The 24599-nt window shown below is 41.8% G+C and overlaps 1 protein-coding gene across 1 annotated transcript in view; it reads right to left on the bottom strand.

Moving 5' to 3' along the window:
- The window catches only part of INSC (INSC spindle orientation adaptor protein), a 139758-nt gene extending 117426 nt beyond the window's left edge, over positions 1–22332 (bottom strand). The window contains exon 1 of the mRNA XM_062495349.1: positions 22071–22332. Within this exon, the coding sequence (XP_062351333.1) occupies positions 22071–22332 (262 nt within the window). The remainder of the gene's footprint in view (positions 1–22070) is intronic.
- Between the last annotated feature and the right edge of the window lie 2267 nt (positions 22333–24599).

Here is a 24599-nt window from a genome sequence, read left to right as displayed (position 1 = left end):
TTGGCAGAGGAACAGCAGGGACAGGAAGCTGCCTATAGGGAGGGACAGCCTGGGGCATGTTGCTGCAATGATGTGGAGGTACCTCCAAACAAAAGGCTCTGAGCTGTCCTGAGGAGCACAGCTGAGTGGCTTCACCTCTCCTGAGAACAGGGCTGGCCTCACAGAGCCTAACTGCAGAGCTAGGGGGTGACGCTCCTTCATCTTCCTCTGACTCCACATACAGCCCTCTTTTCAGCCTCAAAATCCCCACCACAGAGTCAAATCCCCACAAGCAACACTTACACAACCTCCACGTGCATAGAAGAAAACCATGGCCTTCCTCTCTCCGGAGCCGCCACTTCCTTCTCCTGTCTCAAGGTGCTCTCCAGTGGTGGTCAGCCAGTGACATGCACTGATTTCACATTTATCAAACACAGTTTGAAACCTGTGCTCCACAAGCTGCTGAATTCAGACACCAGCTACCGTGTGAGAGGCACAGAAATACAGCACTCCACTTCCACTCTCAAATACCTTCCATGCTTAGTGGTGTAAATACAACCCACCTGGCAGAGGCTGTGCTTGTCAGCACCAAAAAGCAGTAGAAGGGGAGCAATAAATAAACAGCTGTGACAGAGAAAAGCTGTCCTGCTTGCAATCAAGTCAATGGCAGAACTCCCAACAAGAAGCAGTGTTGCACCCTGCATCGGCAGCCAAGAGCTCAGTGTAACAATCCCACTTTTCCTGTGTCTTCCTGTGCAGCTTTCTAAAGGGAAGAAATTCCCAGTGTGCTCCTAACACAGCGGATCTTCTGCCTGGAAACACAAGAAAACTCATTGTGCCCAGACCCTGTGCTGTACCTCTGATCCAGTTTCAGTACAGCTGATAAATAAAGAAAAGCCTTACATAGCAGTCTTCAGTCACGACACTTGAATCTGCAGCTTCAAATCCGCTTTATGCTCTTTCAGTCACGTCAAAGTAAAACACTTTCCCCTAGAAAAAAAAAAATGAGGATGGTAGAAAAAGCTTCTGGGTTCTCCTGGCCCATTTAACAAATGGAACACTTACTTTCTGTTTGGTATAAAGTGACAGCTGGCTTATTAGAACTGACACTGATCCTCCCGAGAGGATTTCAGGGAGCGAGTCACACAGGTGAAGGTCAACACAGCAAAGGAATTAAATGAAGAGAGGAAGGAAGCCACTTCCTCCTAAGGACAGAAATTAGCTAACAGAAAAGCTATTACTAAAGCAGCCCCTAGCTGGCTGGAAATGCACTACTTGCAATAGGTTTTGTTCTCAAGAAATGCTTCCAAGACACCTTTTTAATGAAAGTTTTTATGCCTTGTCACTGGCCCGGTGTGCTGCAGGACCCCAGTGCAGTTTCCAGCTGCAGTAAGGGCTCAGTGAGCACAGCTTGCACCCCGTCACCATCTGACTGACACAGCATCAAAGGCAACACCTGAAATATCCTTATTCATTAACCATACATCGCTTCTGACGTGTGAAAAGGATAATTAAACAAGGGATGACACATTTTAGAGTGAAAAAGACAACGGGCACAGCCATACTGCCTGAGTGAGTTTTAACTCCTGCACCATGAATGCACAGCTGGCTGCAGAGCTGCTCGAGTTCTCTGGCTCCCTCAGCAGACCTTCAGCAGGCCAGAGGAATAAACACTTTAGCCAAGGCATGACCAGCTTTTGCCAAGATTTGTCCAGCACTCCTGCTTTTGCCTCTCTGGGTCCAGCCCTGGAGATGACCTCCCTGCAGCACCAGGATCTTGGCAGCTGCTGCCCCACAGCAAAACCTGGAGAAGGAAGATTGCATCCTCACAGAGCTGGTGAGAGAGGGTGTACCTGGTGCACAGCTATGGAAAGAAATGGGAGTTTAAACCCTGGCTACAGCCAGAGTTCCTGCCTCAGATGAGGTGTCACTGTCTGAGTTTGTGCTATGTGCAAACCCCTAATGGGAGACAGAGCTTGTGCTGCCCAGATGGTCTGATTTTTATTCCTTTCCATATTTGTTCTGCTGAAATTACAGCAGTGAAACATTTTCACGAACCCTGCTCCAGTGCACTGAGTAGGGCAGCACAGACTCTGACAAACCAAGCATGTGGGTGCTGTTCCCCACTGACCTGACCTGGACAGCCTGGCTTGGGCAATGCAGGATTGCTCTCAGCCACCTGGGACTGTGCTCCAGCTCAGAGCCAAACCTGACTTTTTTGGAGAATGCCTGAAAGAGGCCAGTACCAAATTACTTTGTTGTGAGCCTTTCCTTGGGAGCCCAGCAGAGAGTGCAGCACAACCCCCTCTGGAAAATGCTTAAACTGAATATTTCAATTCACTTCCAGAACTGGTTTTAACTCCTTCCTAACCAAGAATACAAAAGGCATCAGAGCTCTCAGTGATCCACCACCATTCTGGGTTTCCCTAACAATTCTAGAAGTCAGTGAGTTTGGGGTTGCAGGGAAAGGTCAGTAAATTAATCTGACAGGTACCAGAACCTCTGCTTTTAATCTCATCCCTCTCCAGGCACGCTTGTATGATACAAGTTCACAGATTTTATTATTATTTCATGTAGATATGACTTACTTAAAATTATGAGGGCTTTTCCTAGCCAGAGACAAATTAATGTGACTCTACAGACTACACTGGGACTCTGCCAGGGTGCAGAGTCTGGGGATGTGAGGCAATAAAAAAAGCATCATTTCTCTAGAAGTGGCTTTTCCCTGGTCTCTGTTAGAACTGAAAAATAAATTCCCAGTAACTCTGAATTATTGCAATTTTGGTAAGTTGGAATTCTGGTATTAGAAATTTTCATGTGAAGCTCCATGTGACACAGCTCAGGACCACCAAAACAAGATTGTTGTCCTTTGACCTAACTGAGGCTGAAGGTGTGAAAATAAGCATGTTTGAGAAGTAAATTTGGTTCCCCAGGTTTTTCATGTATGATAGGAAATCTGGGCTGATTTAAATTCCCAAAATGTTCTAAATTTGTGAGATGACTTAGAGTGACAGAGAGCAGGTGCATTATCCCAATATGTCTCAACTTCCCCAGAAAAATATGAGTCAGAAATCCAGCTTTACAATTCTCAGTTCTCATGAGAACAACTGGATTTCAAGGATACTCAGAAATGTGCAAAGGAAGGCAGGATCTGAGAAGTTTGGCTTAGCCCTAAATTTTTGCAGAGTCCCACTCTGTGTGACTGCTCCAGTTTCAATCAATAGTTTCAGTTCTGAGGCTCTGGATAATACCCTCAGATAGAGCACATCTCCATGGAAGACTGCAAGGAGTAGTTATAGGTAATCAAATACATTCCTTGGCTCTAAAAAATTTCTGTGAAATAACACTTTCATACTATATTTACATGTTCAGATAACATAAAGCACCCACTCAAATGAACACTGGAGGTAGAAAAGAAATAATAGCTAACTCTAATCTATTTTAAAGGTCACAACCCTGCTAAAATATTTTCAAGCATGAGCCTACCCAAAAGCTGTGGATCTCTTGCCTTCTGCTGGGATCACAGCACGAGGTGCTTTCCCTCCCTGCAGAACTCCACCTGCAGAAGGTCAGGCCTGCCTAGGGCTTTGTCTTTGGAATCTGAAGTCTGTGGAGTGAATGTCTTTCCCCAGACCATCTGGGCCCTGCTACCTCCCACCCCATGGACCTCTGCAGGTGGAGGGTTGGAGTCCAGGAAGCACAGGGGCCATGGCAGGGAAAGAACTGAGCTGCTGGACTTGTAACTAAGCACAATCTCTTCACAAGCCCAATTAGAAAAGTTATGGTTAATCCCCACTTGGGAGGGAGGCAGGCAGGCACAAGCCAAGAAGAAATCTTGTTTAAGAGGTAAGAACAATGATATCTGATCCCAGCTGAAGTTCTTCCCTTTGTGCTTAGCTGACACTACTCCACTGGCTACCCTGTGCAGCCCTCCCAGACTAATCCAGCTTTCATCTCATCGCCTAAGTTACCCAAAGAGACTCTTCCAGGAATCAGGAAGAGGACACAGGTACATCCTCTGAATGGATGAGACCCCTACAATGCACTAAGACACCCCGAAACATTTCCATATGGACCAGTGCCATGTGTTTTATGGCTCATTCAGACCTGGGGAGATGACTGAAGAATGAAGAATGGAGTTAATTGGGCCAGGTACACAGGAGGCAAAAGAAATTTGGCAGGCAGTCACTCACACCACTCCAGCTGATTATCCTGGTAGTAAACCTTGCACTCTGAGACCACATTTGCTTTCCATGCCCAGGAACATATGTGCTGTTTCCTGTGTTCATTAAGTCAGTATGAGGACTGGTATGCAGCTCCTGCAGAAAAAAAAAAAGAGCTTTCCATGGCTGTGCCATCCTGTGTGTGCCTCTCCAGCAACCTGCTTCAAGCCTATTTTGTTTCCTCTTTGATCAGCAGAGCTTTCTGCCAGAAATGACACATTAAGTATTTGGCATTCAAGAAAATAAATAAAAAAGGTCAATGGGTAAAAAGCATGTCCACACACAGAATGGCAGTCTTAAAGAAACCAGGAGCAATGTCAGTGCCCTTTGGAAAAAAAATCACGCAGGCCAAAGGATGACTGCCAAAAAATACTAATTTCTTTTATTAGACAGTGCATGTCTTAACCCCATTACCCTTAATGCTTTAATACACATTTTACCTCATATGACACTGATGAAAATTTAAAGTCACCTCAAAGAGTACAAGGGCATATAAAAGAAGCAAAGAAACACTTAGATTTCCTCTTTACCAAAGGGGAGGAAACATTTTTTTGTTACAAATAGTAAAATGCTAAAAATGCATAATCTACTTTTCAGTCTTCCAAGTATCCTACCTACATACAGCCATATAGACCTGCCAAACCCATAAAATATTTCATTTTTGTCTCTTTCTACATATACAGAACAATTTCAAAGTTCAACACAGTGTGCATTGTTCTTGGTGAGATTTTCAGGGAACAAATTAAAATCAAACTGTCCAAGGACTGAAATTCTGCAACATAAAACTGCAAACATTTTTGAAGCAAATATTATATTCTTGTGTCAATCAGCTCCAGTGAGATCCATGATACATATTTCCTCATAGGCATAGGTTTCTGGAATATCAAGCCCCAGATAGGTAGGGTTTTTTTACATAATATTATGGAAATTAAATTAGGTTTTATGTTATTCTGGTATCTATCAGCCTTGACTTTAAAACACATGCTTCATCTAGTTAAAGAGAGGAGTGAGAGAAAAACCTGTAACAAAAAGGTTTCCATGAAAATGGCCCTGTTTTAGGAGAAACCTGGCACATCTGTCTTTACACTGCCAACACACTTCCCCTCCGTACCTGGACATAAACCACTTTAAACAAAAACCATAGATACACCATTACAACTTTTTTTCAGTCTGTCTGTAGAAACTGCCACATGTGCAACTGAGAAAAAGTACCTAATGCAGTAACAGCTTTCCCTTTCCAAGAGGAAATATTTGCCTCAGTGTATGCCAGGTTTAGAAATACAGAAAAAAAGTTTCTAAAGGCTGAGATATGTTTTCTTTCCACAGACATCAGATAAGACCGTTCACATGAAATGAAGGCATGGTTCAAAACAAAGTAGCAACACAAAAACCTATGCTGATATACAGAAACACAAGCCCTGAACAGCAGAAGAAATCATTCAAAGAAGCTGTGTTATCACACACACTTTCACTTCCTTTCTTACATTCAAAGTGTACGAAAGTTCCAGTCCAAAATGCACTGACAGAAAAAGTTGCTCAACTGCTTAAACTTCACATTTAACACACTCCCTGCCCTTGCAAAGTGCCTGTATGGATTTAATCTCACAGACACCTCAGAAGACTATGGACAGATATTATCACCCAACAAGACATTACCATTTGTCCTCATTTTCTTTCTATGTATACCAACAAATCTCCTTTTTCTGCTTTTCCCACTGAAGCAGCCAATTACCTGCTGTGCTTTGTCAGCTCCCATCCACATTCCCCAGGAAACGGATAACGTGCTGTGCAGCACAGTCAGGAGAGCTCACTCGGATGCAAAAGAATTCCCAGCTTACTCAAGCAAAGTCTCTCCACTGCATTCTCAGGCTGAGCTGTGTGCTAACTGTATTTATTCACCACTGAAAGACTAAACTTTATGGTTATAACCCTGGCAAATACTGAGCATTTAAATAATTCTGCTTTTTCCTTATCTGCACAAAGGGGTTTTATTCCTCTACCACAGCTGTACACAAAAGAATAGAGTGCCATTTCAACCCAAAACTCTCTGAAGTTACTACTTACCAGCTTGTGATTAAATATTCAGCAAGCCTGAAGAGCTGAAAAGATTCTGTTGCAGGAGACAAAAGTTACAAAAAAGCAGGCAGAGTTAACAAAAATGAAGGGAAACTAGCATAAATCCTCTCTTCATTCATCTACTTAAATGTTTCTGAAGACTAAAAAGGACCTTAAAGAAAGCACTCTCAGCAAAGACTACATCCTCTTGTCACTCAAACCCTGCATAGTTTCAGCTAGGCATCCATCCAAAAAGACATGGAATTATTCTATTTTTGTCTCCCAATGCAAGTGGAAACATTTTTACAGATTTGTGGTGAGGATTTCAATTTTTGTCGTGGTCAGCTAGTACAGGAATGTAATTAAAGACCCTAATAAATGAGAGATAGTCCAGAAAGGATAAATCTGGAGATAAATAACAATTCCATTACAATACAGTCTGATATAAAAACACGTTAAAAACTTTCAATTAAGTTAAAAAATCCAGATGTGGTTTACTGGAAGTTGTAAAAACCTTTTATTTTAAAAGAGAATTGCTGTCAGTAGTGGGACACCAACACAGTTTCAACACATGTAGGCTGATATTTTTTAATTAAATAATTTTATTAGGAAAAAAATATAATGATACTATGTAAAGAGTTAAAGTTTGGTTCACCACCCATGTTATGTCTGGTATGTTACTGGTTTTACACAACACAGGTGTTTCCTTAGAACTACTTCACATGTTGCCTGTTGCTGTCTTACAAAATAAAACCTTCTAAACTTCTGGCTTTGCAAAGTAGGGAAATACTTTGGACATTATGTTTGGCTTCTATCGCATTTAGTTTTTGCTCCTATTCTATCAGTAAGAAAATGTGGCCATTTCCCCTGTACATTCAGTCTGGAAGCCGACTCTGAAACTCAGTGTACATCATTACTGACCCATGGAGCTCTTCAGATCTGAGACTTTCCTCAAAAAGGAAGCTTTTAGTTCAATCCCCCAAAACTCTTGTCATCATTGAGGAGGGTGAACTTGTGTCCTCGCTTCCTTCTCTCTGCTCCAGGTTCCTCATCCATTGTGCCTTTCACAGTGGCTACTATTCTGCTCTCATCCCTCCTCCCCTGCCGTGCTCCATGGCTGCCCTTTTCCATTATACACTGGTTTTTAGTCTTCTTGGCAGCTCCAGGTCCTGCCCAGCCTCAGTCTTAGGGCATCTCCAGCCACTGCTGCCTGCTGGGTTACCTTACACACTGCTCCTAAAGCTGTAGAAATCTCCCTCCTGATTTAGACCAAGTGAGAAGTTGGTCCTGGCTGTCATCATCCCTCAGGTCAAAGCCTTCATCCACATGCAGTAGAAGATGTGAAAGAACTATAAATTGGAGGGGTGCAAGGAACAAACAATGCATATTTTAAAAGAGAAGAAAATAAACACTTGTCCCCCTGTTCCCTGGTTCTTAACTTACATGTTGCTTTTCTTACTTTGATTTTTATGTTCCCTTACAGTGTAAATGTCCTTGGGGTAGGAATTTTCTCACGGTGCATTTTGAATTAGTCTCTGGAGTAGCAGGATCCAGTCTTTCCACACTGCAAATCAAACAAGAAACAAGCTCTTTCTTTAACTTCTTGCTACTTATTATCTTCTTCCTCAAATCACAGCTCTTCCGAGATGCAGCTTTCAACTAACTGTAGAGATTTGGTTTAGTATTTGGGAAGAAAAAGGGAGTTAAAAAAATCCCTGTGTAGATGGGTGCACATTGTAGATTGCTACCACACATTACTAGAAATGACAGTGGGCTACTAAAGCTTCAGCAGGACAAGGAAACTGCTCCCCTTCAAAATATCTCAGGCACTTTACAGTGCACCTTTCTCTAACCAGGAACATGACACGCTATCATTCCATTCTTGAATGCTCATGTTTCTGAGAGTGGGACAAGAAAACATGAAGGAGAGGAGCACAAGCTGGAGTACAGGGGTGCAGAAGAACGGCAAAACGAGCCCAAAATGCCAAGGAGCACTTCTGCTGGGATTACATCTGGGAAAGCAGGATAAGGACAAGCCAGGATTGTCTCTATTAAATAAACTTGTCAGCCCCTTTCTTGTTGACATAGGAGTGGAATTTCTCCATTTAGTCCTTTCCTACAGGATACCCAGAAATCCTTCACTGGTGATGTGCAAAGAAGCATCTACCTCAGGAAGTGCCACAGGGGTACCCAGGAAACCACAAACTTTTCTGCCCCATTTTTACCTCATTTTTACTTTATGAATAAGCATAGCTTCATCCATTCCATGTCCTACAAGCCTGGCCATATCTGCTCTGGCACCTACAGATGGACTATTCCCAGTCCTCTTCTTCCAAGATTCCATCTGATTCCAACCTTTAGTTCAATCCCCTGCCATCCTCTCCCATAATAAAACTGTGGCTGTTTTCACAGCTTTCTCCTTCCTGGGCAGCCTTTCTCTCCAGCCCCCTGTGATTGTGCTGGGCAGAGCAATCCAGTCCTTGCACCCACAGCAGCTCCACCTGCACCTCCTGGGGAGAGCACAGTGCCTCCCTACCTTGCCCCAGTGTGATGCAAGTCATCTAGAGGATGAATGGTGCTTTTAAGATGAGCAAAATACTGTAATTTAGGGAGTTTGCAGTTTACCAAAAGACCTGTGAATTATGTGCTCAGAGCAGCTCCTTAGTAGTAAAAGACTTGTGGGGACACAAGCTAGAAGGCAAAGCTCTCAAGCCTTGTGTTCCTCCCAGCAGAGAAGGGCTGCCAGCATTCCCAGCCTTTCTCTCTGAAGTGAACAACCCAAACACACACCTAGCACTGATGCAGATCACTGTAAAACTCCACCACCAGCACCTGATGTTGAATACAATTCCCAATCCTTCTGTTATCCGAAATATAGGGAAATCATCAAGGCTTTGCATTGTTAATGTTTAACAATTAATATCACATTTCCTTGCTGGCTGGCCATCAGCCACTATTACACCAGTATGACATTGGCTTTTAAAATGGAGATGTTTTATGGCACTGATTGCTTAACTGTCTTGTTCTAAAATTACCTGGTCTCCAAAATCCGTCCATTTTAAAGAGCTTCTGAGAGGCAAAAAGCACTGAATTAAGATTACTGTTCTGTTATTGGTCAGAGTGTTAATTTCCTTCCTGTGATACCAGGCTGCTTATCATCTTTGACAACACACTTAATTGCTGTTACAACCCCCACAGCTTTTTCATAGGTACTGTCAAGATTTTTTTTTAATTAAAATAATATCTATTCAGAGGTTAATGAAAATAGAGAGGAAAAAAAACCCCAGCAGGAATTTTTCATTTGCCACACTTCATTCCCCAGGATTCATGGAGACCAAGTGGGACAAGGAAAACACCCTTGCATGACTTCCACAAAGATATGGCTCCATCTCACTCAGCTTGTCAGGCAGATCCAGCACACTTTCCACTGAGAAACCATCCAAGTCCTTGTTACACTCCTCAGAAATACCAATGACCATGGGGCATCTAAAATATCCCTCATTAAGTCAAATGCTACTTGAATAGCACCACAGACATAATCTGGGATCACCTATGCTTTTTCAAAGATCAGATAATTTGGTATCAAAAATGCATTTCTTTTTATTCATTTTAAACCGAATAAACAATGCCACATAGGAATGCCATGCTTCCAACAATAAATGCACTGAGCACACAATAAATTTACTCAATACAACTTTTTTTTTGAAGCAGACTGATTTCCACTTTAAATAAACCCTGCATATAATTAGACAAATCAATATCTATTTCCCTTCTTTTTTTTCAGTTAGCAACCCTGGCTTAGTACTAAATTCTATCTCTGTAAACTGTTAATCTAACAAATTACAGGTTTTCAGTCAAACCAGCATATTTTGTTTGCTGTGTATGGTTAGAACCCACAACTTGGGAGGCTGTTTCAGTAAAGTTTCTTGAAGTAACTCTCATGAGTGTAGAGCTCACCGACTCTTCCATTTCAAATACAATTTACAAGCTGCTGGTGTATCTTTGTGTGCAGGTGACAGCAGGCACATCAGTCACCTTTTGCAGCTCAAATCAATGCCTTTGTGGGGGGAGGTTTGCCATAACTCCAGGCTCCCCTTCTAGCTCAGGTCCTTGTTAGCTCTGTGGTCTCATTTTCTGTCCCACAATAAAGTCACTACCAGAAGTTATTTTTTTATCTGGAAAAATGGTCACCTCTCCAGCTGCCATCTGCTCCCACTGGGGACAAAATGAGAAGTCCACATCTCTGTACAGGCAGCAGAACTAGCAGAAGTTGTTTTCCCACAGATTTTCATGCTGCTTATTAAACTTTTGTTCTCAGTTCCTTGCCATGTGCCATATTACACCTATTATGGCTCCCCTGCTTCCTTGTAATGGGCCCCTCAAGCTCATTTCCAGATGACAGGCAGTTCGTGGGAAAAAAAAATCCTCAGCTAATTCCTCACTTTTCCCCTAGTAGGAAACCAATTTTGATACAACTTGTAGACATTTAGTACCTATGACACGTTGGAATTTTTCAGACTTTCCTGGTTGCCCAGCTGCCAGGAGTGTCCCATTCCCTCCTGCAAAGTCACCATGCCAGTGTGAGGGTACAGAGGACAGCTGACAAAAACTTGTTCTCCATTCTGGAAAACAGAATGCTGCAGCATAACACAGCACAGCTGGTGGGAACTTCTCATGGATTTACTATTGTGTTATGTACTGCTCATGCAAAAATCACACAGTTGTTAAAAAAGTTATGTATGAGTACAAAAAATAATAATAAAAAAAACCACTGGGAAACAAACTGGAAGGGATCCCTTATGAAGTCAACATTGCTGTTCTTCATCAAGGGGAGACAGAAAACTGAGGGCCTATGCAAATAAGGAAAACTCTGTCCATGAGATTTTCTTGGCCAAATAACTGCCTCACACTGCATCTGAACACATCGTATTCCCCCCATCCTGCCTGCAAGTGTGTGCTGTTCTGCTAGGGAACTCCCCCCAACTTAAAGTTGCCAAACATAAATCAGCCTTGAATAGGAATAATTGGAGTAAGTTAGAAGATTAAAACCATGGGAACAAGCTGTAATATACAACAAGGGCTCTGTAGCTGTGATTTTCTGCGGGGGAGGCAGAGGATTCTTGTTCTCACTCACACTCCATCAGGACATTTTCTGCTAAAGGGGGCAGCATTGTTACTCGCTCTCAGATTTCCTCATGCCTTTTCTGTGACTATGATGATGCCTCAAAGGCTTTTCTATTAGCCTTTCCCATTATTAACCTTCTTTAGCTCATAACAGTTCATATGCTTTCTGCTGTAAGGATAAAGGGGCTCTTCACTCCTCACATACTGCAGGGATTCTGATTACTGGGAGGATATTTGAAATATAATATTGTGAGGAGAGGTGCAATTATGTCTGTATTTGAATGGATCTATTCTAAGGGGCTTTGCAAAGGCAGACTGTCATGGCTGCTACAGGCCTTTGGGGTCAAGCAGTTAGTCAGGAAATAATCAGGACCCGAGAATGGTCTGGTTGTTTTTTGGATGCTTGGCAAATTCCACTGCCTTCTCAGGAAAGTGGTATTAATTATTCTCATTGTAAGTGCTCAAACTGTTCAGCAAGCACTGGGATTGATATCAATGTTCCTTAACACTCCTAATGGTACCACCAACATTTTCTTTTCTTTTCCTGGCTACTGGATGTGGTTGCATCCTGAATCGCTTGTTTTGTGCATTTTAATTCTTTCATCATCATTATTATTGCTGTTATTTCCCCTTCCATTTCTCTCCTAATGAACTGTCCTTATCTCATAGTATGAATTTCACTCTTTTTTCCCAGTTGTCTCCTCTATCCCACTTGTGGTGGGGGTAGAGGACATGAGTGGCTGTGTGATGTTTATCTGCCTGCCAGGTTAAACCACAACAATGCAATGCAGGTTAAATAGCATCCCAAATTTTTAAGACGAGGGCACATTTCTTCCTCCATACTCCTTTTAGTCACAATGGGCCTCCCAAAAACGAAAGGGGGAGAAAGAGAATAATCTTCCCTCTTTGAATTTAGGGTTTAGATTTCAGCCCTTCTCAGTTTATCTTTTCTCATTTTCCTTTTTTCATATTCTCACTTTGGCGTGCTCTCAGTCTCTGCTCAGCCTTTGCTTCTTGTGGCCCCCAGCAGTAAATGGGCAGTGCCTACAGCAAGGCACACACCAGAGCCCCCACACAGTCACCCCTCAAGTTTGTTCTTAATCTTCTGACTAGAAAACATGAACTACCTTTCTCCTCTTCTGCCTCCCTCATGGATTTATTCCAGCAGCGTAATAATGTAAAATGTGTTTTTGGTTTTGTTGGGTTTTTGGTTGTGTTTTTTGGTGGTTTTTTTGTTTGTTTGTTTGTTGGGGTTTTGTTTGTTTGTTTGTTTGTTTTGTTTTTGTTTTTTTTTTTGTAAACTGTGTTGTACAAGCCATAGGGAAAGTCAGAGGAAACCCAGCTTTTCATTTCCCAGAGAGCCCAACCTGGGCCAAGAGCTTTGTGAGGAAGGCCAGGTTTCCACACACTTCCCAGCCATACAAGCACTGTGACCCAAAACAAGAATCAGCATCTTGCCAAGATAACCCAAAGTCAGCTTTTCTGACAAATATTCCTCAAAACTTTTGTCTTGTTTATGGCTGCAGCACTCAGCCAGGCTCCCTCATCCTAGTGAGATCAGTGCAGAGCTAGTTTAGAAATCTGGCCTGAAGAAGGATCAACCAGTTTTTCACATAACTTTTTTTTAGAAATACTACAAGTCTACATATGTTTCAAGGGAGGGAAGGATCCAAATTTGGGCTTAAAACATCAAGGTCCCTTGGGAGTGCAGGCTGCAAGCAGCATCAGTCAAGCACAGGCTGAGAGGAGGGCCCATGGTCCCAAGGACCATTCCTGTAGGATTTCCATGAGCTCAAATTCCAGTCTCAGGCACACATAACAGGGTACCCAAAAGAGGCCAAAGAAACACTACAGAAATCACACAAGCTCTGCCATAGCCAGCTTTGAAGCAGCAGCTGGGCAGCAACCACATCCAATCATGCAAGAATGCCAAAGCCACTGGAGTCCTTCCACAAAAAAATGGGTATTCTCCACATTCTAGTGCTGCCCTCCATCACAAGACAAAATCAAGGCTTTGCCTTCCAAGAAAAACAAGCTGAATGGCTGTGTGGCTCGTGTGCAGAAACATCTGGGCTGGATAGGGAATAACATACAGAAAACAGCCAGCAAGAGTGTCAAAAGTTCAGAGAAGCAGGAACTGAACATCATCCTATTTCAGCCTTATAGGCAAGGATATCACAAAAAAAATCAAGTCAAAAATTGTAAGCTCATTGTGCAGGGGAAATCACGAGTATTTAACTTTTTAGAGTGAGTGGTTTCCCATTACTTTCCCTTCTCCCTATTAATTATGATCTCCTACCAAGCACAGAGAATAAAGTGCCAAACCCAGCAGATAGCCCCAGTCACCAGGCAGGAAAGGGGAGGCAGGCCTCTGACAGTGGCAGCACAGAAATATGTACAGTTTCAGGGAAACAACACTGAAAGTTTGCCATGCCTCTGTCTAGCAACACGGTCTGACCAAATGGAGTTGTCAAAGGTGGGATGCATGTCTGCTATAGGAAAGGCAAAGACTGCTATCAGCACAAAGCTGGTAATATTAAATGTATTAAATTTAAACCTGAACTGTTGGGACAAGCCATGTGTCAGTCTCCTACAAATTACTATCAGGAAAAAACTGCCTTTAAGCAGAGTCCCATTCTCCAACAGCTGTATGCTTTGATATCCAGTAGCAAAACAAATAACTCTTTGGATTCTTATGATAATGTATCAGATTAATTTGCTACATTTTACTCTAAGATTACATCCTAATAAGATTTACTCTGTCTTAAATGAACAAGAAAAATGTTGCAATAAACTGTAAATTATATTTTTTAAAGCATTATAGGTTAAAAAAATAAATTATTCTATGACACTTAATGATGAAGCAAACTCTGCACCTTGTTCTTGATAAATTTCAACTAGGATGACAGCTCTCAGCAGTAACTACCATCAGAAACAAGCCAGACAACTAAAAGGGAACATCAACTGAGTTAAATTATTCTGTGTATTACTATATACTAGGATTTTATATTAATATAATGTTAAAAATCATTATATTAGATCCAAAGTCACTTAGGGAAAACTTGAGTGCATCAGCTTTTCCTCGGATCATTATTGCCCAGTTCAAAATGCTGCCCTGCTTATATGCTCATACCCTTTTTTTTTTTCAGGGTTCTGCCTCACTGAGCAGACAGTACAGATGGCACCCAACGAACAGCATTTTAGAACTCGTGTTCCTCCAACCCTGTGGTATTACCCACTGTTTTTGCTCTTGGATTTTCTCATAGCACCTGTCATCACTACCACGCTGGAGCCCAGCACAGATCTGAAGTGGCAGCATGATTCTCCTTGCCAGTGCTTCTCTGCCACCAGTGGATACCAGCAACCAGATTATTCTGACCTAATGTTGCACATTTTACTGCTTCCACCGAAGTTTATAGTGGGGTTTTGGAAAGGTGGGAGGTTTGGATTCTAAGTTCATTCTACAGAAGGGTTTCTTCCCTTCCCCCACCCCTGATGTAATCTTTCCTCCAGAGCTGAGAGTGAAACACTGCTTCACTCACCATCACTGATGGCAGGCTTCAGCAGACACTCCCTCTCACTCCTTCCAAAACTAAACATCCAGATATTTTTTATTGGAAAGACCAGCTCATTTTTATAGACACAGGTGGCCTCACCATCATAATTTTCTCCACTCCAGCTTCTCTGCCCATTCTGGACACCCTCCTTTAAATTTCCTATTTACATCCCTGGTCATTCTTAAACCGTGACAGCAGTTGGAGCAATGTACCTCAAGATACCTACTTTGGAAGCTGAGGAAATATCAACCCAAAGGTCAGCTGGGAGAATGCTTCATGGGCTAAAATTATGTTGCTGGTACACACAGATTTTTTGGAACCTGGCTGATGCATTCTGTATTCTTGTAGCTATGTGAGACATTTACTACAAGGGCCAGATTTTGGGCAACAAGCTTGAAGATGTGCTTCTCTTTGAAGATGTGCTCCCTTAAAAAATGTGTAGAAGTGCATTGCTTTGTAGCAAAGTGCTTGAACGTGCTTTTAATGTTATGTCCATGGCACTAGAGCCTGCACTTAAGGGTTTTTTTTGGAATTAGATTGACTAGTCCACAATGAGTCATAAATTCCAAGATGAGTTTGGTTGACAGCTACCAAACATGATTGTTCCACTCTGTTTATACAAAGACATGAATTTTTGCAGAAGCCTACCTGAGAAAACAGGCCAGGTGCACAGCACAGGCACAGGGCTGTACCTGGCACTGCTCTCACCTTCAGGGCTGTTTACTATGAAAACTCTCTCTGCATCATTCAGGACTCAATGAATAATTCAGCAGAGTTTCATTACTCCACCAGTGCTGTTTTGTTTACTGGAATATCATCCTGTGGTTCAGCGTCCATCCGACTTTAGGCATAAAGCCTGTGGAAAATGTAGAATTCCCAAAGGCTGGAGGGAATCCTTTCTGTGATGCTGGAGTCCTACAAACTCACAGTATCTCTGAATTTCTGCTTAAGAGAGAAAGTCAACTGGCCTGAGAAACTCAGCATAAATTAATCCATCTATACATCTTGTGTTCTTTGCAGACTGGCAAAATTCTCTTCTCTCGCTGGCTTACCTGGAACTGAAAATAAAGCACACTGGAATTTGGAATTTGCTCTTCCAAAGAGCCAGTCAGGATATTCTGTTCCATTTACACACTTACAGGATAAGGCCTGTGAACTTCATTTCAAAATGCAAACAAAATAAGGACTGGTCTGTACCACAAAGTTTCCCAATGTCCTTCTTGCACAGGTATTACACTGGTAGGACATGTGGCTTGTAACATAAAATACACCAGGACTATCACAGAAATACTCTGTAAGGGTGAGGAAACGTTAGCAAATACTTCTACCAGAGCAGCTAGACATGTGAAAATCTGAAATCTGTGGTTATTAAGCTTGATAGCAACACTCCTCTGCCCATGAACTTACCTTTGACCGTTTCCATTAAAAGAGTTTTCAGTAGTTCTCTAAAAATGGCTAATGGTAGGAGCTCCTGCAGAAAAGTATTACTGAATTAATCTGAGTTAAAAATGGGAGGCATATATTGGCAACTACATTAATATCAATACCAATATGAATAATTTATTTTCCTTTAGACCATCTGAAAAACTGATAAAAACCTAGAAAGAAAATTCTGATTTTTAGTCACTTCTCTTCAGAAAGAGAAAAAAATTCTGTCTGAACTTGAGTAGCAAGTGCCATTTTATGTGAAAAGAAGCAAAAGTTACTCTGACTCACTCGCACCTCCTGGTAACTGAGTTATACCAGAAGCTTTCTGTGGCTCCTGTGCCCTCTAGCTTCTAGAAGATGTATTTAACAATCACTCCTTTAACTTGAGCAGGTTTATACAGTTTTCATTTCTGTGCAATCACTAAAAGCTTGCTAAAACAGAAAGTGATACCTTTCCCTCTCTTCCTACCAGACATAACTTTAACCTGAGACTGAAATGAAGACATGGAAATATTAGTCTAGATTTTTGTTTACCTTTCAGACACTTCAGACTTCTGTGGTGATATAAATGGGCTTTATAGGTACACATTCTATTAATATCAATTCAGAGTCCTCTGTGAGTGCTGTAAAGGAGATTCAGCTCACCAGAGAAACACCAACCAAATTTGAAACAGCAATGTTGAGAAAAAAAGTGAGTTGTGAGACATAAGGGATACTAAATCAGGCCATTATATGGTATACAGCAAAAAGCACCTGATACACAAATAGCAGGCTGAAGGCTGTACTTTGTGACACCCAGCAGGGTTCAGGTTGAACCTCTGATACGAGAGCAACACATGGCTGGGGAGAGGAAAGATAATCCTGGTGCCCATAGCTAGAAAACCCACCTGATGGAGAAAGTTTTCCCGGAGTTTAGGAGGCTGATGGAGCATGATCAGCTTAAAGCTGGCTGGCTGTGAGAGACAACCCAAGTTAATTTTATCTTGACTTGTCATCAAAAGCACCTGAGCAAGAAGTGTTTATCACCTTCTACAGGTTACAAGTCTTTGCAAGAGTGGAGGCCTGACCTCCAATCCTGTCTGCCACATCACTGCAGTGGCACCAGTGGTAACCTATGAAGTGCAGCTTTTGCAGATCTAACAAGCCTTAACAAATAAGCAATGAAACTTTTGTTGAGGAGAAAGTCACCAGAATAACAGAATAGGGACGCAAATCCCGCCAAAAACTTCAGTCACAAAGGCACTTCATTAAGTTAAATACTAAATGTGTGTGGTTTTAAAACACACAGTTACAAATCCAGTGCTTTGACACATGAGGAGTAAGGTAACACGTAGGTACCACTGTCTATTAGGAAAAGGTGCACTAAAGACATTTTGTTACTTCTGGGAACCTTCTAAGAAGAAGAAAAGGGCATCATCACATAATATAAACAAGCCTTTTGTCCACTGAAGTGTGCACCTTTCCCAGGACTAAGCTTCAACTAGAGATAACCAAAGCATAAAGTTTATGAAAAAACCCTTTGACTTCATTTTCAAAGTGCTTCAAATGGCCTGGACGCTCATCTGCTTATCTGTAAGCCTTTCAAACAAAAACTATGGTAGTTTTCGTTTAAACTCTGTATTTCCAGTATTTAAAGGTCAGAATTATTTCCTTTCTTTATGTAATTCTCTGCTTCTATTACATTAAGAACACAAATCAATATTAATTTTCATAACTTAAATTTTAACATAATTTTTCATAATTCAACTCTTAGATAGTATCTTTAACTACAGAATGATAAAGAAGGACTGCACTAACTAAAAGTGAAACCTTCCTTGGAAAATGTACAGTCAAGAATGACCCTGGCAGCATTGTCTTCTTCAGCCTGTCTAGCAGGATTGACATGCTAGAAAGTTCCCCTGAGCTAAGACTATTCAACAGATAAAACCTATCCACATGGAAGCCACTGAACTACAAGGATTGTCATCCTTCCCCTGATGCACTTTCTTGGAATTCATTTCCAGTAACAGGCCATTCCTACCCACTACAAATAACAACTATGATATGGTTCCATATAAAATCATGGTCATTTCATGAGCTAAAAATGGAATTATAAACTAGTTATTCAACTATATTAGGTACATATGCTAACTAAAATAATTGTCTCCCTCCACAACAAAAGGCAGTGAAGACCTGTAACAGTCTTTCTAGCATGTCAGCAGAATAATGTGCGAATTAATGTGTCTGACAGAATATATTTGTATATTCAAAGTGTTTGCAAAGCTACAAAAAATTATAAAGGCTCCAAATAGCCACGTGATTATGTTCCTTTAGTGTGGTGGGCTGACCCTGGCTAGACTCCAGGTGCCCACCAAATTCACTCAGTCACTCTCCATCCTCAGCTGGACATGGGAGGGAAAATATGGTTCATGGGACAAGAAAAGAACAGGGAGAGATCACTCAGCACTCATTGTATGGGCAAAGCAGACTAAACGTGTGGAAATCAGTTTAATTTATTACAATCAATCACAGTTAAATAATAATAAGTAAAACCAAGTCTTACAAATATCCCCCCCCACCTCTCTTCTTCCCAGGTGTAACTCCACTCCAAATTTCTCCCAGTTGTCCCTGCCCCAGCAATGCAGGGTGACGGGGAATGAGGGCTGTGCTCAGTTCATCACATTCTGCTTCTGCAGCTCCTTTCTCTGCCTGGGGAGAACTCCTCAGGCTACTCCCCTGCTCCAGACTGGGGCCCTTCCCACAGGAGAAAGTCCTCCAGGAACTCTTCCAGTGTGAGTCTTTCCCATGGCTGCACTTGGTGAGCTGTTCCAGCATTGGTCCCTTTCCAGAGAGTTCAGTCCTTCAGGAACAGGCTGCTCCAGCATGGATCTCTCATGGGGTCACAAGTCTTGGCAACAAACCTGCTCCAGTGGGAGCTCCTCTTTCCATGTGTCCAGAGGAAAGAGAATGAACCTTTCCTTTCCTTTCCTTTCCTTTCCTTTCCTTTCCTTTCCTTTCCTTTCCTTTCCTTTCCTTTCCTTTCCTTTCCTTTCCTTTCCTTTCCTTTCCTTTCCTTTCCTTTCCTTTCCTTTCCTTTCCTTTCCTTTCCTTTCCTTTCCCTTCCCTTCCCTTCCCTTCCCTTGCCATCCGTGGTTCATAATCACACAAATCGTTCAGTATTCAAAGCCCTCGAGCTTCACATTCAGACTGGAAGGCACTTATTTGCTTTCGTGGAGGTGACACTAATAATTTAGCTGGGATCACAGCTCAGCTGCAGCCAAAAGAGTAATTGGTGAAAATAAGAGCTGTGGTGAAGCCAAGAATAGAAAGAAAAGATAAATGTTGCAATGATTCTGATTACTCCATAGAATCAGAAATCTCACAGATTGGAAAGTTCACAGAGAAAGTATGACAATGTTAGTTGTACGTAGCAAATGGGAATTATTTTCTTTCTGTGGGGGGGAAAAAAAAGGGTACTATACTCCTTGACGTTTTCTGGAGAAAAGAAGAATTTTGGAAGGAATAAGTAGCATCCAAAGTGGAGAATAGGGAAAGGATGTGGTGCCTTTTAGAACAGTAAAGAGACAGCGAAGGTGTGGCCCATGCAGAGCCCTTGGAGGTGCCAGGGCAGCCTTCAGCTGACTCCAGAGGCAGTGATTGTCACTAGTTTGGAACCAAGCTGCCAGTGCTCAGCCTGGGTGAACCCAGGCTTCAAGCACCAAGTTTCTCTCTAATAAGTGTTCACCTGTTCTGAGAGAGTTCAGTCTAGAAAAATGCACAGATCCGAACTCTCCAGCATGTTTTAAACTCTTCACCTCTTAGAGATGTTCAATCTGCTAATTAGACATGACAATGCTGGATTAGATAACCAATACCAAAATTTACTACTGCCTGATATAAGTTGCTTTTGGCAGTGTTCAGTGTCAGAAGCAATAACATTAGCTCTGCTCCTTTCTCACACTGCAGATAATGGAAGCTTTCAGGAAGATGAATTAAATTTCACTAACAGAAGGAGAAAAAAAATTGCCACAGTGGAAGTCCACTTGGGTTATTTCAAAATGACGCTCTATCAGTGTGTGCAGCAATGTCCTGGTGAATGATCCTGAACCAAAAACTGAGTCAGGTCTAGGAGCAGATCACCACCTGTCCCTTTTCTTTCTCAGAAATTTCTTCCATTTTTGCCTTTGTTTGCAAAGTATTCTCAAAAGATTTCATTTGCACTCAGATTAAAAAAAAACAAACAAAAAAAAAAAAAACCTCAAAGCCTTAGTGGCTAAAGAACACAGAGACAGACATCTAAAAATATTAGAAGCAAACTATAGTCAGGCTGATGTTGCCTCATAAACGAGAACATAGACACTTGTGCCTGAATACTGAATGCTAAGTAACTTGGGTTTGGTGCCACTCACATACACTGCACCAATGTTATACTTTCCATCAGCTTCAAGTATTCCTAGAATGGCAATGTACTAAAATTGAAAGAAAAGTACACTAGAAAACACACTTTTCCATTTTAAATGCTAATTCCAAAACAGGTTTTGTCCTGGCATAGAAGTTTGGGGTTTACTTGAGAGCTGACAATTTTGGGCAATATTACCCAGAGCAGTACCTTTTAAAACTGGAAGCAATTTCTTCCACTTGTTCACCAATTGACAACTTTCTAGCAGCTTTGCAATTCCTTCTACCATGTTTACTGCCTTACAACTACAAAACTTTTATTTAAAATAATACTGCTTACAACTCTGATTTTCTCTAGTTGCAATAAAAATCTGTTTCTTCTGAAGCTCTGAACATCTCAGTTTTGTGCTGAAGGGCTTCTATCCCTTCACATCATGGAAAAGTTTTATTTGTATTCCCACTTGCTTCCATAGTGCTCAACCCTCTGTCCTTTACAGGGATATGTACTGCTAAGTGTATTGCATTGATGTGCAGGCAGAGATTCTAAGGAGAAATGAGAGAGATGATACAACAGGAATAGATCTTGTGGTGGGAAAGTAGCTAGTTCTTCCAAAAAAACCCCTAAAAACAACAACAATCAACACAAAAACCATGTATCAAAAGTTTTATCAAAATTTCCTATACACAAGACAGTGTAAAAGCCAGCACCAAAGCCACTAGAATGTTTTACATGTTAGGTTTGTGCTGGGGGGTAGAATGTTGGTCTGAGGAATTCCTTTTGTCTGACAGAAAGATGCATGACTTTGTTAAACTGAAAAGGACTAATCGTTTTTAGATTAGATGGACACTGCTGCTGACATTCAGTTACACAGAGCCTCAGGTGTCTCTCAGCAGGGAATGGCTGTAAATGGGAAACAATAAAGTGCCTGACCATTTAGACTTTAAAGCCAGAAGGGGCCTATGGACATTGCCTGACTTCTTATTGAATATGAATCACTAAATTACATGTATTCACCCCAATAACTGCACTTAGTATTCCATCTTGGAGAAGATTAAACTTCTGAGTGCTGTATTAGGAAACAAAAGACACAAGCTGCCACCTGTGCCCAGATCTGCAGTGACAGGGAAAGGTGTTGCTGGGGTAGCCAGGCAATCCCAGCATATGACCTCCACTTTGTGTAAAGAAAAACGGGGAAGAACACCTGAAACATGGCAACAAATGCTTACAGGCTCCAAAACGGGAGTTTGGCTGAGCCCAAGCAGATCCTTGCACAAAGACAGTGCAGCAGTTCATCTCCTACAAGGCCAGCTCTGTACACTGACTTACCAGGGCTGCTGCTCCCCAAGGAGTGAACCCGCAGCCAGGAACGAGCACGGACTAGAAGTTGTCCCTGGGTGGCCTCACTGGCCCCACTGGGCTGGCCAAGATCCTCTGGCATTACACCTGCAGCAGAGACACACAGAGACAGCGTGAGAACCTTCATCTCCACTTTGCACAGCAAGGTAGAGTCTCCTCCCTGGAGATAACCCAGAACCCTTTGGACATAATCCTGTGCTGTGTGCTGGAGGATGGGGAGCTGGGAACACATGGCCTCTTCCCTCACCCATTCTGGGATTCATCTGAACTGATGAAGCAGATTTTAGGGTCGGGCTATAAAGCACGAAACACCTCTAAACAAATATCTGACTCAGCTACTAAACTGAAACAGCAGCAGCTTTGAGAAGGAAGTTGGCAGCTCCACTTAGAAGTTCATGGAATGGATCCAGCTACCCTCTTCTCCACTCACTCTAATTATTTATCCCTGATCCCTAAATAGACTGTGTCTCAGGCTTGCTTCAAAGAAATGTACATTTCCATAGCTTCCCTTTGTCTTCCATTCTAATTTACTTTTTTCACCTTACACAAAAATCTACACTGGATGTCAGGCTACTTCATCTGCACCAGAGCCTATATATAAAAAAAAAATTAATTTCAAACTACACATTAAATTTGTATCCCTGTCTTTACTAAAGGTACCTGTGGCTTTGTTTTATTTTTCTACTCACTAAGCCTCACTAAGTTGTTTGGTTCATTTGGTTTTGTTTGTAATATATACAAAAATCAGCTATTCCTTCTATTCTGAACTTTTGACTCAAACCTTAGAAGTTATAGTTAATAAGGCTGGAGCAGATCAATGGACTAGCTGATCTGCAATGATGTTGGCTTAGTGCCACATGTCTCCATAAGCATGTCCAAATGAAAAATCAGTTTCTCAATCCAAGTGTATCTAAAATACTTTTTTTTAATTTTGCGCAAATTCACAAATAATACAATATTGAAGTGGTTTTTTTTTAAAATATACTGTACAATCAGGATAGTTAAGTGTTTTACATCAAGGCACAGCACACTGTATAATACTCATATGCCTTGCCAGGCAGCAGTTTAGTATAATCCCCGAGATTTGGCAGTAGGGCCAGGAGAAGTAGCATGGATCACATAAGCTGGAAGATAAATAAATAATAGATGCCGTCACATTTTATTTGAAATAGAGTTGCATATAAAAAGAATATACAATAATTTAACTTTAATAACTAGATTCTCTTTTACTATACATAACAGAAGTGTTGTCATTTGTATTAAATAAAACATTTTCAATAGTAGGATGAAAACTGAATATTTTTGGTGGTCTTAGTTTATGAAGAAGTGTTGCTTCGATTAGAAATTAAAGTCGAGTTTTCAGTTTCATTGTAATCTGTAAGAAAAAAAAAAAACAGAGTTACAGATATGTTGATAATGAAATGCTAGTGGTAAAACAAGCAAATATTTCCAACCAAATTGTTGGGTTTAGTTAATGCACTGTGAAGGTTGTTACCAAAGCAGACCATCTCCAAAAGCTCTTCTTCACAGTCTACACATGTCTATGACCTATTTGCAACATCTTTTTTCTTTTGACCCTCTTACTCACCCAGTCTTCTCAGAGGTTACCAGTGCAGGTCTTTTATTCCCCCCACAAAACTAAAATGTTGGTGATGGCCCAGGTTCTGTTTGGTGCCAAGTATTTACCGTATTCACATCACCACTCAGCTTCCTATTTCTGGACGCTTCTTCTCCGCCTGCCGAAGGCCTTGGAGCCCACGTTGGTTGGCACAAAGTTGTTCTTGCCCACTGCCCCTGACCTGCTCAGGAAGTCTGCCAGGCGGTGGGTCACACAGGTGGCTGTGTTGCAGGCCCTCTTCTGTGCTGTTACACTGCTTTTCAAGAGGAAAAGGAAGAGTTATTCCCTGCAGCACAAACCCTGCATGCAGTGAAACATCACTGTGACTAGCAAAGACTCCTCTGCAGGACTGAAAGTAGGTTGGCTGTGCAGCAGGCATTTGCACCTTCTATGCACAGCTTACAGGTGCTAAAAGAAGCCTCTTTATGATTCTCTCAACGTCAGGCTCACTTTATAAAAGCAGCTGCACTGAAGACTAAATCCAGGCCAGATTTTCAACCACACCTGGGCTACTGCCTGCCTCCAGCCAGGCATTATGGCCATGGAAAGGAGCTGAGGAGGTTCAGGTTTGGAGAATTTAAACAATCCCCACTTTCTCCAAAAGGTCACATTTGTATTTTGCTTGAGGTGTTCCTGAAAGGAACCAGTAGCGGACACAGATTATTCACTCCTCACTCCAACACCTGTAACACCCTAACAGCCAGAAAACACATGGAATTGCAGCATCACTGATCACTACAGGAACTTTGTCAGTGACTCTGAGCAGCTGCCTTCAGAGCTGAGCCACACATAAAGACACTGCTTCCAGGTACTTAGTGGGAACAGGAAAACCTCTCTTTCCTCCAGTCAGATCTTTGTCGACTACAGAACTTCAGCAGCTC

The sequence above is a fragment of the Cinclus cinclus genome, chromosome 6, assembly GCF_963662255.1.
Source record: "Cinclus cinclus chromosome 6, bCinCin1.1, whole genome shotgun sequence".
In the NCBI taxonomy this organism is placed as follows: Eukaryota; Metazoa; Chordata; class Aves; order Passeriformes; family Cinclidae; genus Cinclus; species Cinclus cinclus.
The sequence above is the reverse complement of the archived record's forward strand: the minus strand, read 5'-3'. Positions and strand labels throughout refer to the sequence as shown.